The 15069-nt window shown below is 51.7% G+C and overlaps 1 protein-coding gene across 1 annotated transcript in view; it reads left to right on the top strand.

Annotated features, from left to right (window-relative positions):
* Positions 1 to 15069, top strand: part of Gata4 (GATA binding protein 4) — a 74465-nt gene that overhangs the window by 16247 nt on the left and 43149 nt on the right. Inside the window, 2 exon segments of the mRNA XM_015499411.2 lie at positions 14195 to 14849; positions 14852 to 15069. The exon segment at positions 14852 to 15069 is cut by the window's right edge and continues 15 nt beyond it. Coding sequence (XP_015354897.2) covers positions 14678 to 14849; positions 14852 to 15069 — 390 coding nt within the window. The 5' untranslated portion in view covers positions 14195 to 14677.

Raw genomic sequence — 15069 nt, 5'->3', positions numbered from 1 at the left:
GGCCCGGGCGGCAGCTCAGCCTCGGCAGCGGCAGCGCACCGGCGGCTCCCGGAGGCGCTGCGGAGAGGGGAGCCTCTGCGTTGGTGCTGCAGCCCCTGTTCACCCAGGGCGGGCCCTCAACAGGCCCGCGGAGCTTGAGGCAGCATTTTTCTATTCATCAACTAATATTTGACTTTATTCCACTTCCTAATCGTAGTGTCTTTTAAAGACGTGCTGGTTTGTTTTTAAAGACACGCAAATGATGTTAGAAATGATCTTGTACAACTCACTTGTTTCACAAATGAGGAAACTGAGGGTCAGGGTGGAGGTCTGGCATGCTTGAGGCCTCACAACCAGGTGGAGACGGAAACTTGCACTGTCCGTGTTTGCACTTGGCTCGTCCCAGTGACGGTGTGCGGTATTTGGCATTAAATGTGTGGAATGGGCGAAGTTGTGTGTGTCCTAGATTCAGTGCATGAGCAGTACAGGGTGGGCACAACCCCTGCCTCCAACTCAGGCCACCTCCAGTGTGTGTGAGTTCCCACCCCAGCGTGCATATGTGCTGTGGTGAGGACAGAGAACGGGAGAGAAGGTAAGAGCGGGGGACCGCTTACACATTTAAAGTACTAGTTCCTTGAATTCATTGATTACTTCCTGTCCCACCTACCCTTCCTCTAAGAAGGTGAACGTTAGCATTGTCTCAATTCATGCATGCATATATCCCAGCACTTATTCCTGGTCCTCTTGGCATCTCCTCACTGATAGCAACAGTTTGAAAGTGGAAATGTGAGTTTGTCCTCATGCCTCCAAAGTTTACATGGTACCCAGCACACAGACGCACTCCTGGGCTGGAACTCTTGTAGGGGAATTACAATAATTCAGATTCAGAGGACCCGAGGCAGCAAGAACTCAGAGATCCTGGAGTCCAGCCTCATTCCCTAAGAGGGGGACTGAGACTAAGTGATCTGATTTACCTGAAGCTTTCCTGGGGTAAGGGAGCATGCTGGACTCCCAGGCTCTCCTTCTTGCCCCCAAACTCCCAGACCCTGGCAAGCCACTGAGTCCTGGTTATGGACCCTGCATCCTTCCCACTTCTCTCTTTCTCTTTGTACCTTTTCTTCTTCTGCTGCTTCATTAGCAGGCTCTCCAGGGGTTAGGACGATTGTATCAGAGGAATTGACCAGGCCTAACTGCTTTGTTTCCTACAGGAAACACAATGTGTGGGGTTTGGGTTCGCTTCTGTTGAGGTGTGGTGTTGGTTTTTTAAATTCAAGTGTAAAAGATGAGATTAGAACTAATGATCTGACTGGGGGTGCCGCTGTGTGGCACACTGGGTGGTAGAGTGTTTGCCTGGCATGCTGGAGGCACGTGTTTGGATCCCCAGCACAGAAGAGGGAGGGGGAGGCAGGATGACGGATGGGTCTCTGTTAACTTTAACATGCATTTTTCTTCCATTACCACAGAGGTTTGGCAGAAGTTAGAAACAGTGATATTATCAACAACTCTAGGACGTTAGAGAAATGATCCCAGTCTTTCTCTCCCCTCCTCTTTAGTATCAAGAAGGCAAGCCAACCTGTGGCCCAGCTGGTTAGTGGATTTGGGGCTCTCATGTGATGTCCATGAGAAGATAATCTTTGAAATCCAGATACCAACTGCGGATTCATCTGGCACAGAGCACTTTCTTTCTGTCACCTTTACATACAGGGTACCCCACCCATGTGGTCATCATGAGCTGCACCTGAGTATAATGAAAATTGACACAACAATTAGAGCCATAACAGCTTCTTCTGCAAAACCATCATGAAGGTTGCATGGGTGTTGTACTGGCAATATCACTGGTACAGTGTGTCACCAAATGTTTTTTCCTTGGTTCATTCAATCCTACTGTCAGGAGCAAACTTATTCTTCTTTAAAGACTAAGTCTTGGCTTTCACTTACCCATTCTGGGCTAAGTGCCTGGGTCCCCCCCATCTCACCCATTAAGCAGACAGCAGGTTGCCTGGGAACTGGCACAGTCACTGAGAGTGATTTAGCAATTCCTGAGCTTCTGCTGTCTGGCTCCAGGACCCTCAGGATGCCAGACCAGGATAACCTTCACTCTGATGTTACACCCTGCAGTCTACTGTGAAATATGAGTGTGCATGTGTCATACCAGCTGGAGATAGGCACTGGGGCTGTGCCTACGATGGACCATTGTAGCCATTCCTATTAATTTAGGATGAACAATGGGGGAGGAGCAACCTTGGAACCTGGGTTTTAAAAGAAGAAATGCAAGGCTTTCTTTTAAACATAAATCTCTCTTCTGAAGAAGGGAGTCAAACATGGGCCAGAGTTACAGAGGCTTTCTGAAGACTGAGGCCAGGGGTGAAAAGTGGGGCAGGGGCATCTTATCTTGCTGCAGTAATACTTTTCCCCCCATTTTTACAAAGTTGGATTTATTGAGGCAATTTGCATACTGTAAACTCACTCACAGTTTTATAAGTTTTGAGAAATCATGCAATCACATATCAAAAGAGTCCCAACATTCACCCAGATTTCCTCCCCTTGTGCTCAGCTGCCCCCATTCCTTGTCTTTGGCAGTCTCTGGCCTATTTTTCATCTCTGTGGTTTTTGCTTTCTTCAGAATGTCATGAATTTTTCTTTTCTTTTTTCTTTTTCTTTCTTTCTTTCTTTTTTTTTTTTTTTTTTTTTTGGTGTGTGTGTGTGTGTGTGTAGGCTTTTGCTTCTTCTTCCCCATGGCTGAATGCACAAGAGAGCCATTCGTGTCCTTGGGTGAATTTGTAGCATACTCCTGTTTGTGGCCTAATACTGTTCCATCATGTACATGGAACTCAGTTTGTTCATCTGCTTCCCACTCGAGGATCATTTGTGTGGAACCACTTTGGGGCACTTATGAACTAAGCTGAACTTTTTGAAGATACCAGCAATACTCCTGTATATTAAAACACAGCTTATCTTCACCTCTTCCTATCCTGAGCATATTGCAAATGATACATAAGCTGGCCATGTCTAAAGAATAAGTCACAGTCCCCGACAAAGATAGCACAGACCCTGACAAAGGTAGTTCACAGAAGTGGTGGGGGTGGGGGGAAGAGAGACAGACAGACAGACAGACACACTATGAATCCAGAGCTTTTAAAGTGGAGTGAAGACAAACTGTTAGTATGGATACCGAACAACTGAAGCCCTACACAGGGATACACTCCTGTGAGAGGCTGAGGCAGAAAGATTGCAAATTTAGGCCAGCCTCAGCAAGTTAGCCAGGCCCCCCCTTCAAACACTGAAAAGGGCTCAATGAAAAGGCACCACTGGGTTACACACACACACACACACACACACACACAATTGACTTTTTTTTTTTTTGTCCTGGGGATGGAACTTGTGTCCTTGTGCAGGCTAGGCAAGTGCTACCACTGAACACACCCCCAGCCCTATTATTTTACTCTGAGACATGGTCTTGCTAAATTGCCCAGGCTGGCCTTGAACTTGTGATCCTCCTCTGATTCCCAAGTAGCTGGGATTAGAGACAGGCACCACCGCACCAGGCAGGAATTGATCACTCTGACAGATAAGGACAGCAAGCCCTTCACTTCACCTGTTCTGAGCCCCTCCCTCAGGAGGAGAGGGCCAGCTGCTGGAAGCAGGCTTCCCCCTGAGACTTCAGGGGCCGAGTGCCCAGCTGGTCCCTGAGGTAACCGTGTGAAAGGGGGGAGGTAGGAGGTGCTGGGACCGGCGTTCTAGTTTGGGAAGTGAAATCCTGAGGGCTCCCTTGGTGCGGGTCATCGGGTTTGTCCCTTTAGCTCCCTGCCACTTGGCGATTTGTGGAGCCTTAGCACCTCTGCTTTAGAGGAGACGGGACTGCGGAAGAAGGCTCCTTCCATCACACATGCGGCCACCTGGTGAATGTAGCGAAAAGTTGAATCAGCCGCAAGGAAGTGGGGTGTGAGGAGCTCCCGTCTTTTTATTCACTCAGTTCAGGGTATAGTAAGTGCACAATGGACGAAAAAGGGCCGTCTGACTGCCCACTCCGTGCACCCGTCGTTGTTTCTAGAAACAGTTGTTTCCCAGCAGTACTTGCCTCCAGGCTGCGGCCCCGAGGGGGTGAGCAAGCGGGCAGCCCGCTCCGAGGGCACCTGCTGTACTTGGCATAGTAGGGGTGTCGCCCGAGGAACTGTGCTATCTAGGGACAGGGAGGCCCAGGCCTGTCTGAAGTGGGTCCTCGCCAGCGAGCCCAGCAGGACCTCCAGCGCCGTCCCCTCCCCTGGCTCTCGGTGGCCGATGGGCGCGACGTTTCTGGGGCGAGACGCTGTTTTCGCACTGGGGCTTTGCGCTTCCTTGACACTTTCCTGTCTCTAGCTCGGCCGCGCCAGGTCGCGGCGCCTGCCTGGGCGTCTTCCTCAGCTCCGGGTCACCTAGGGCTCCGGGGCGGCGAGGCGGAGGGTGCCGGGCCGCTGGGCGTACCCGTCACCTTGGGGGTGGTGGGAGCCCTCTGTCCCAGAGCTGGCGCTGGGAACGTCAGGTCCCGGGCCGGGCCAGCCCCTGAGGTGTGCGTCGGGGTCGGCGACCCACCGGCAGACCCCAGCCACCTGTGTCTCCTCTGCGGAGACAGGCGGGAGCCCTGGACTCCGGGATGACCTTGTCCCCGTCTCGTCCCCTTTCGTCCTACCGCGCTCCGACCCTTTCTGCTTTCATTATCTTCGGTGGGCGCCGGTCCCGGTCTCTGTCGCCGCGACTCTGAACTCCGAACTCGCCTTCTCTCCCAGGATCTCTGCGTCTGTCTCCTTTCTCTCTCCTCTTGCAGTCTCTCCCATTTCTCTATTTGTCTCTTTGTTTTCTCTATAGCACTTTTCACCACTTAACTCTGGATGTATTTGACATTTATTGTCATTTTCCTTTTGGAATGCAAGCTCCCTGAGGACAGAATTTTTCTCAAGTTTCAGTGCTTTATAGCCACACCTGAAGTGTTCCTAATACCGGATAGTGCTCAGGAAATATAGAACGACCAGGCTGGCAGCACAGCCTGTGATCCCAGTGATTTAGGAGGCTGAGGCAGGAGGGTTGCAAGTTCAAGGCCAGCCTCAGCAATTTAGTGAGACCCTGTCTCCAAATGAACAAATGGATCCCTGTCTCTCCAGCATTCTTGGTTCTGTCTCACTCCCCCTAACCCTCTAGACTTTTCTCTCTATTCTGGTTATCGTCGGTCTGCCCTACATCTTTCTTCCTTTTTTCTCCTTCTTGTGGTTTCTACTCTACACCCACCCACCACCACCACCACCCAGGCCATTCTCTCTGACTTTGTTGCTCACTCCTTCCAGGATTTATGGGTGGGAGTTCTCTTGATGTCACAGATGGTGGACTTCGGTGACCTTTATCATCTACATCCCTGGGAGCTCTGCTGCCTCTCTTGACAATAGCTATTGTCTCAGCAAATTTGGTTCCTGAGCTGGACTTGACTTCCAAAATCCTAAATGTGCTCAGAAATCCTTTCTTCCTGCAGACCCGAGACACCAGAATTTCCTTAGGAGCAGTCAAAATTTTGGCTGGCAATTTGTAGGTAGGGATGCAACCAGGACTGGGTTTCTCTCTCCCTCTCTGTCCTGGGTCCCTGACTCTACTCAGAAAAGTCAGTGAGGCTGCACACCTTCAGGCTTAGCCCTTCAAGAGGATCTTCCCGTTCTCCTTCTCCCAGCATCTAGAGGGATGTTATTAGCAACCCCGTTGTAAACTTAATTATTCAACAACATTTATTGAGCACCTACTGTGCCAGTCATGGTTACTGCCATCAGAGCTTACTACCTTCTGGACTATGATAGGGACAACCCACCACCGATAAATGATAACTTCAGGTAACAAAAACTACCCAACTAGGAATAGAACATATGTTTTATGTAATCTAAGAAAATTAAAGGTGCTCTTGGTCTCAGCTCAATGCTGTCAGGACTGCAACTTCAAAATTTTGACTGGGAAGGAGAGAGGACCCACAAATTAAATGATGGGGGCCCAGGTCCTGGAAGGCGGAGCTTTGGTCCTGGAAGAGAAGGACCCCTATGGACAGCTTAAAGAGCCTGAAGGGCATGGGCAATTGGGCAGTGGACTAGGTTTCTTCTTCCTCTAGCTGCTATTTTCTCAAAGTCCTTCCATAAGGACAGCCAGTCATTTTGGAAGCTGGAAGAAAGGGCATAAGGGACAGGTCAGCGTGGCTTGGACTTGGACTTGAGGGCACTACACCTGGTTTCAGTCCTGGTCCTTGCTGCCTGGGGATTTGAAGAGCACCCTCCCCGTTGAAAAAAGGCTTTGGCATCCTTCCCGAGTTTAGCAGAATGTTCAGAGACTGCTTTTCACTTTTTCTTTCCCTTTCCATGGTCTCAGATTAAGAGACACATCCCATTTTATTTTAAATTGATTTTAATTTTTTATATGCTCATTAAATGAAATTTAGAAAATTTAAAAAGAGTTACAGAAAGTATTCCACGGTAGAAAGCTGATATCAAATAGGAAAAAAAAAAAACAACAACAATACCTAAGACTCGGGATCTAGGTTTCAAATTTGCTTCCACCTGGGCTTTGCCACCACGGATTGGTACCTTAACTTCTCTGGGCCTCCCGATTCTAAGATAAGGATGATAACACTTTCCCTCCTCTTCGTCTGGCAATATTGTTGTTTCCTAAAGAAAAATGGGATTGGAGAATGAACTGTATGTAATCTGGAAGTGACTATAAAATATGAGGAAGTGAGCCACAAACTCGGGTCCACAGGCCGGAAGGCATTTGCGAGGTCTGTGGGGAAAGCGTGGCTTCGCTCCGCAACTCCGAACAGTATTAAAGCAGACAATCAAAAGGCGTCGTTTCCTCTAGGTCTCGCCTCTCTTCCAGAACTCAAGGGTGCAGACGCAGTTCCGGGTGGACCGGACCGGGGTCTCTAGGTCCACCCTTCTTTGCCCAAGAATGTCAGTTTTCTGAGGCACCGGGTTCAGAAAGGAAAGAGGCCCTGCCGCTTAATTCGTTCTTCATTTTTTGCATTAGCCAGGTCGGGCCCTGCTCTGCACCTAGGTTCTTCGCGCCCCGCCCCGGGGGGCTGATGCAGGGTGCTGGGCGGCTGGGTGGATGTAGCAGACGGTAGTAGCTACCTGGATAAACGTGCTCGCGGCGCCAGGCCCGGCCAGAGACCTGTGAGGGTACAGAACGCGGCATTCGTTCAGCGCGGGCCACTTTTGCACGTCGGATCCGGAGTCTTTGTGCACTGGTTTCGCAGAGGCGCATCTACATCTCAGAGGAATTCGTTCCACAGGACAAGGGTTGACTTCTGCAGTTCCCTCTCCGGTCTCTTTCTCTGGGGCGGGAGGGCGGGATGTTCTCATTTCCCATTACAAGACGCTGGAGACCTCCGGGGCCCTAGATTTCTTTTTTCTCTGGGTGCGCTGACCTGGTAAATTTATTCTCCGGGGGTGCTGAGAAGCCTCCGCAACCCGGTTGGAAAAGGCGGTTGTGGCCCCTGAAGTTGCTCCTGGCAAACCTGTGTCTCCCACCCGGAACTCGCCGGGAGACCCTCGCCGATCTCTCTGAGAAGTCCAGCGTCCTGTTTACTTATTTGGTTTTTGGAGGGTATAAGAATTTAGACTCCTCTGCACGTCATGTTCAAGCTCAAATTTTGTCTCTACTAAGCCATGGATCGGCTCTGGTCCCAGGAGCTTTTAAGGAACAGGGTTTGCAGTTTATTTTTGTGTCCCGGATAAATTGTTTTTTAAAGAGTACAATAAAACTAAGTCATTCTTATTTGTCAAAAGCCTCATGATTTGACACTGCTAGGTCATTAAACATTGGCCTTAGTAAAAAGAGGTTAAAGAAAAGAGAGACTGAAGGTGTGCACAGTGTTCACTTCTCCCCATTGACTGTGGGAAAGGGAAAGAGGACGTGAGTGGATTTGAGCCATCCTCCCCAGGCTGGGCCAGGCCAGGAACATCCTCCTTAAAAATAGCCTAGAGCCTGAACCTCGGAGCACCCAGCCCCCTGCCCCCGCCCCGCAGCGGCCTCCTGAGCTCCAGAAGCCTGGGAACCTAAAGAAGCAGCCGATAAACCTCCGGCAGCCCGCCCGCGAGGCCTTGAAATGCCCCCAGCTCCTGGCAACGCGCACTGGGTCGCCCCGGCTCCCTCTTCGCCGGAGGGAGGCAAAGAGGGAAGGAGCAAGGAAAAACAAAATACCCCAAAGAACAGCATTTGCCAACAAGCTCTGGGGCGTATTGAGCCCAGACATTCGGAGAGAAATGTGGGGCGCTGGTTCCAGAGAAAAAAAAGACACAAATGCCTCTGCCCCAGGCTCCTTCCAGAGGCAAAGAACATTCGCGGCCACGAACTCCCTGTTTCCAGTCCATCAGTTGACTGCCCGCGGGAAACGTGGTCCAGGGCCTGGCCAGGACCTGCGTCCAGGGAATTCGTGATAAGCAAGCGCTTAGCCAAAGCACCGCACATCGCGCCGAGGCCCATCCTGAACTACGTGAAAGAATCCGGAGTGGGGGGCTTGGGTCCTCATCTATAGGGAGGATTCTCGCGGGTGTTCCGGGAGACACAGAGCCATAAGCCCCTGGTTGGTTGCAAAGAAAATCTGTTCCCAAGCTCGGCCATTTTCGCCTTCTTAAGGTCGCGCGAGTGGGATCTAGGGTATAGCCGAAGCCACAGATAGCCGCGGAGGAGACAGAGACCTGGCCAGGTACTGTTCGCCCGAGTGCATACTTTCAGTTCTCCAGAAAGCCTTCGAAGTTCCCTTGTGCAAAGTTTTGGCTTGGTCCTGCTCTCGCTCGCCCCAACGGAGATGAGGACCCGATTTAAATAGGCAGGGATGATACCCTTCTCTCCGCTTTGTCTGAGGTACCCAGGTCGGGGTGTGCCCAAAGAGACTGCTGTTCCCCAGTGCCGGCTCCAGGGATACCCAGGACACCCCCACTCTTAAGTTATCAGGCGCAGAAGCACTGGCTGGGACTTGGGGGAGCGGGAGAAGGAACTCTAAGCGCGCCGCCCCCAGCTTCCTGGGCGCACGGGGGCGGAAGCTGGCGACCGCCCGCGGGGCGTCGTCCGTAAGTCCCCCTTCGGCTTCTCGGCGCCCCCTTGGTCTCAATTTTCTCTCCTCTGCTAGGGCCGCCCTGAACCTCTGCATCTCTCATACAAGGAAGAGAATTCCCCGCGCAGCCGCGCTCAATTCTTCCTCTGGGATTTTCCTGAGAATCCCCAGGAGTTGGCCACGGTCCCATGGAGGGCGGGGGGCGGTTTCCTTCCACTCAGCCCCGCATCCTAGCCTGACTCTCAATGCTTGGGTTGCCCTCCCTCGGGCCGGGTTCCACGACCAATTTCCAACTGCGGAAGCGCGTGTCAGCCCCAGTCTCGGCTCCGCGCAGCGCACTTTCTTGCAGGGTGGTGTCCCAGCTCCCTCCAGATCCCTCTAAGCTGGTACGAGAAACCTGGGCCGGGGGAGGGGGGTGCGGCCTTTAGATGGGGGGAAAAAACAAAACCGTTTAACCCAAAGCGTGAGAGCCACGGCCGGCTGTTATCTGGGGCTGAAGGCTGCGGTAATCGATGGGTTATTTTTACGCGGTAATAGGGCCTGTGATTGCTCTATTAACCTTTAGACCTGTCTGAGGGACTCTCCGGCTCACAGTCCCGCTGCGCCAGGGCCTGCAGGCACTGACGCCGACTCCAAACTCAAGTCTGACACCCTCCCCGCCCCCACTCCAGGGAGGAGACTCCAGCCCCTAGCACGCTGGGAAGAGCCTAGCACGCGGGGAAGCTCGCCTGGATCGCCGAGTTCCCAGCCCCCACCATGTCCCTTAGATTGGTGCAGCGGCCGCTGCAGGCTGCTAAGAAAATAGGGAGAGATCAGAAGCGAAAAGGCCGCCGGTGGGAAGCGTCGCCGGGAAGGGGTGCAGTTTTGCACAAGTACATAAAACAAGGCTGACGCCTTGCAGTCTCCCCGGGCTGCTGGGAAGGCAAAAGGGAGGCTTTGGTCTCCACACTCTAATTTTAGAGACCAGTCCGGAACTTGATGTCTCCTCAGTTTCTCTGGAGTCCGGGGATGAGAAGTTTTCCAGTACTCGGTCCCAGAAATCTGCGGCCAGCCGGACACCCCTAGGTGGCCCAGAGCCCTAGGAAAGATCCGGCGTCGAGGCGGAGAGGTCACCTTCCCCTCTTTTAGCCCCGCCTCTCGCCCACCGCAGCTGGTAGAGGACGACTGCAGGTTGGAGGTAAAGAGGTAACTCGTTAATAAAGCTGGTCCTGGGCAAAACAGCAAACTGTATCGACCTTAGCTTGGGCGGTGGCCAAAGCCCGGCGCCCTGGCAGTGGCCCTCGGGCGCTTTCCACAGAGATCCCTGCGCCTGGACTTTGCCTGCTGGGGGAGCTTTTTTGAGCTGCCTCCCGGCGCCCAGCGGAGGTACCGCAGAGGCACCCCTCCCCCCGTCCTGGCACGTGACTGCTACCGGCCAGTCAGCGCCCGCTAGCCCAGCGCAGGGGCAAGCGGAACGGCGCTGGGAGCTGAGCTAATAGCTGCCGGAGGCACAGTGGCCGCCAGAGGCTCCGCCGCCGCTGCAGCTCCGGGGGCGCCCCGGGAGCGCGAGCCCGCTCTTCAGGAAGCTCGAGGCTCGGCAGGTAGGGTTTTTCTCCCTCCTCTTTGCTGGTCCCCGTCCTTCGCGGAACTCGGAGCTCCTCCGTCCTGGTTTGCCTGGGAACAGAGAGGTCTCCAGGAGGTGGAAAGGAGTCATGGGTCACTCCCTCTCCCAAAGTGCTCAAAGCTTTCTCTGCTTTTGACTTTGGCATGGCAACTCTTTATCAAAGTAAGACCGGGGGCCAAGCGGAAAGAGAGGTTGAAAGGCGTTGGGATTCTTTTTGTGTGAACTTGAACACTTAATCCGCCCCTGCGTGCACTCTCTCCAATCCTCTCTGGTATCTCACAGACCGGGCCTGGGTGGTGATGGTGGCCGTACAAAATAACCCTGACCGACCGATTAGGGACAGGCCTCACAGCAGCTCGCCCACGGAGGGTGTAGACCCAGGGGTGTCGTCCGCCGGCGACAACGGGACTCGGCGTAGTAGTGAGAGGCAGCGCAGCGGGGGCCTGGGGGCGCTGGAGGCACTCAGAGGTCCGGCCGGACTTTTATGCCCTTTAAGGCCAGCTTCCTCCCCTTCTTTACGGGGGTCCGGGGAGCCAATGCCCCGCAGAAAGCCAACAACCCACCCACCCGACTGCTTCTGGGTGGAACGCGTGGAGAGCCGGAACCCGGGCAGTGACGTTCCTCCGCCTGCCACCGCAGGCTCCCCGGATCCACCTTAGGTCGGTCGGCTTTGGCCTGAGAGTGGGGGGCGGTTACCCTTGGGAGAGGGACTCCGGGGTAGTGAACTGCCACCAGTTTGAGGGGAAGAGAGGCCTTTCATTGAGGGGAAGAGGATGGCGAGGGAGTCGTGGCGGATGGCAGTCCCGGAGCTGCTTGGCCCGCGCTGTTGGGCAGGTTGGGGAAGACCTCAGGGAAGCATTTCCTGTGCTTCTCGGAGAGGGAAGGCAGACAGAGTAGGTTTCCAGAGTCTAAAGAAAGAAAAGCTTCAATGGGTTGCCGGGGTAATGCCCCCCATACTTCTGAGTCTCCTTATCCCGGATTTCGGCAGGTTTGGTTACTGCTGGCCAGTGAGGACGCTCCTGGGTGACAGTTTTCTGCGCGGTAGGCCGAGAGCGGGCGCGAGCTCAGTCCTGTAAAAGGTCGCGAGCATTCAGGCGCTTGCAATTTTCTCACTTTGGAAAAGATAGTTCAGAAAAGGGCCGTCGGTTAAATCATGAAAGGAAGAAGTATTTCCTTTGGGCCTGAGAACTTGAGGTGAATTGGGATGAGTGATCAGGAGGGGGAAAACTGGGGCACGGGCCACACTCTTTTGCCAGTCTCAGGAGCTCGCTGGGCTTGTCTGCGGTAGGCAGGACCAAGGCTCAATTACAGAAACAAGCAAGCCTCTTAAGGGTATAGTTTCTTAACTTTCCAGAATGATATAGAGGGGTAATTTCTCCATCTTCTGTGGTTCCAGTTATCCAACTTCGAGGTAATATATCAGCCACTTGGAAAGGCAGAGAACGTACTAAAAAGACAAATGTTAGATTTGTAACATTTCTAGCATTTATATTTTAAAGTTTTAAATTTCGCACCTATATACTGCAAGTTGGATTGCAAAATTCTGAATTTCCTTCCTTTTTTGCAGCTTTATGAGAAAAGAAAATTTACAACGTTACATTTTAGAATTACAAGACTTGAGTTTTACAGAAAATGCAACTAAATAGGTCAGCTATTTGATATAAAAGTTAAATATTGGATATTTTATTAAGGGAAACCTATTTATTTACTTATCAAAGCCCAGAGACTACTAGGAGGTATTAATTTTTTGCTTTTGTTTTCAAAAATAAATGTTGGTGACCTCAGTTCAATTTTTTTGTATCCATCTTCTAACTAAACTTGATGGAAGGAAATGTGCACCAAACCAATAGTTTATTGTGTATTTTGAAAGCAAATAAAAAAGCCATTTAGCAGTTACCATGTGTCTAAGTAATTCAGTTCCATTAATTTTATTATTGTTACTAGTGATGTTGAAAAAATGGTAGAAAGTATTATATAATTAAGTGTAGTAAAAATTCCACTTTTAGAATTTTTACAATAATAAAGGTAATCATTTATTGTGGCATATATTATGTCTCAGGTGCTTTTTATAGTATATTAAAAATCTGTAATAATAGCCAACAGTTATATAGAACTTTCTGTGTGCCTGTTGTAAGACCTTATTATAAATACTTTATGTGTATTCATTTATAATTCATGCTCTTAATTCTCACATTGGCTGTAGGAGACAGAAGCCTTTAATATTTGTACTTTGTAGGTGAGGAACTGAGGCACAGAGAAGTTAAGTGATTCATCTAAAAGTTATTAATTTACTAAGTGACAGAGCCTAGATTTAATACATGGTTCAGTTAATATCCTTGTAAGTCTGCTGTTGCAATAAAAAGAAACTACTGTGAGAAGCAGCTGTCTTTTCTGGAGGAGAGAAATGTGGGTGTCTTGGATGGGTTCAAGCTCTTGGAGCCTTATGGACATCCCCCCCCCCCCCATGCCCTCTAATTGTTCTTTGATCTTAGATGAGTTTCAAAATTTTTCAATGCTTCCTTTCCTTCTTTTGTAAAATGAGGGAAGACCCCTTGACTTAGGGTGCAGGATCTGGGAAAAGGACCTGGGGCACAACAGGTGCTTCAGAAAGTGGAGTTCTATGTTTTTAGGAAGAAGAAAAAACAAAAATCTCTGGCATTATGAACACAGGATGCTAGGAAGCATTCAGTCAAACTCTATGAACTGTGCTTTTCCCAAGCAGTCTCACTGGTGTGCTGATTCTGCATATGGGTGGACCTGTGATTCCACAGGAAAAAAAACAAACAAAAACTGTCCAGTGAATTAGAATGGTTCACTGAGTTGTTCTGTAAAGTGATCTTGTACATTTCTTCTACTCTTTTGGTCCCCATATGCAATCTGTAAAATGTCTAAAATATAACTGTTTGCTATAAACACGTAGCTAGTCTGATTTGACATCCACACAGTATAGTGTATGGATAAGGGGTTTCATGATCCTTTTTAGAGATTTTGCAGACACAGTTGCTCATTTATAAACATTGAGACTCTACCTCTAGCCTTTTTGTTTTTAAGATTGCAAACAAAACTTTCTTAGGTTACTGGTTTTTATAAAGATTGTCATTGTTTCCCCTCTGACAATCTAAAAGTTCTTGGCCAGGTTTGCTCAAGGAGAAATGGGGGGGGGAGGGGAGGGAGAGTTCTTGGGTCCCAGGCATCCCCCTAATCTGAAACTCTCGAATTCATAAAATATTGTAGCAAAAATATGCTTTGAAGAATAAGGTAAAATTAAAGTCCTTCCTAATAAGCGATCAAAAATAAACGACCTAGATCACAATCAAACTGGTCTAGATCCTACATGTCCAAGACCCCATTTCCACAGGGCACCCTACTAGAGGCTTGCGATACCCCACCGCCAGGGCAAAACAAAGGCGGCGGCTGTCCTCGGAACCGCGCGGCCTAGGAAGCCGAGCCTGAGTCGGGCATTTAGTTTGCAGGGCAGGAGAACCAACCAAGCTTGGGGACAGTGACCTCTGAAAGCTCTGGATGAACCTCTTTTTCTCATTTTGTCGTTCTTCCTTTAGGACCCTGGCTGCAGCAAGGCGAAGGAGTCCTCTAGGCCTTCGGAATTGGAGGCTTCCGACTGGCGCTGCGGGTGTTCTGGAGGCAGTGCACAGCGACCCGCGCAGGACCAAGACCTCTGGACGTGGCAAGTGGGTTACCCGAAGGCGGGTGCCCCCACACCAGCGCCCAGGCACCACCTTGCGTTTTGTGCCGCCCTGAGCGCTCCAGACCTCCAGGCCCTGGGCGGAGAGGCCCCTCCTGCACCACCTTCCGGAACCACCAAAACTGCAATTTCGATTTTCCTGAGTAAACAGGAGCCCAGAGCCTTTGCTCGATGCTGGATTTAATATGCAGACCTCTTTGAGGGCCTTGGTCTTTTTCCCTTTGGTTTTTAATCATTTTTGTGACAGTCCCTCACACGTACATTACTAGTCTCGTGGTCTTCTCTCCCCGCGCGGCTCTTTGACCAGCGAGGAGGGCGACGCGAAGAGCTCCTGGGGGCGATGTACCAGAGCCTGGCCATGGCCGCCAACCACGGGCCGCCGCCGGGGGCCTACGAGGCGGGCGGCCCCGGCGCCTTCATGCACGGCGCGGGCGCAGCGTCCTCGCCGGTCTACGTGCCCACGCCGCGGGTGCCTTCCTCGGTGCTGGGCCTGTCCTACCTCCAGGGTGGTGGCGGGGTGCTGCCACCGGAGCCGCCTCGGGCGGCAGCTCGGGCGCAGCCCCGTCGGGTGCCGCTCCTGGGACACAGCAGGGCAGCCCAGGCTGGAGCCAGGCGGGAGCCGAGGGAGCCGCCTACACCCCGCCACCGGTGTCCCCGCGCTTCTCCTTCCCCGGGACCACAGGGTCCCTGGCGGCCGCCGCCGCCGCCGCCGCCCGGGAAGCCGCGGCCTAC

Source organism: Marmota marmota, unplaced genomic scaffold, assembly GCF_001458135.2.
Source record: "Marmota marmota marmota unplaced genomic scaffold, marMar, whole genome shotgun sequence".
NCBI classification, from domain to species: Eukaryota; Metazoa; Chordata; class Mammalia; order Rodentia; family Sciuridae; genus Marmota; species Marmota marmota.
Note: the sequence above shows the minus strand (reverse complement) of the source record. Positions and strands in the feature narration are given on the sequence as shown.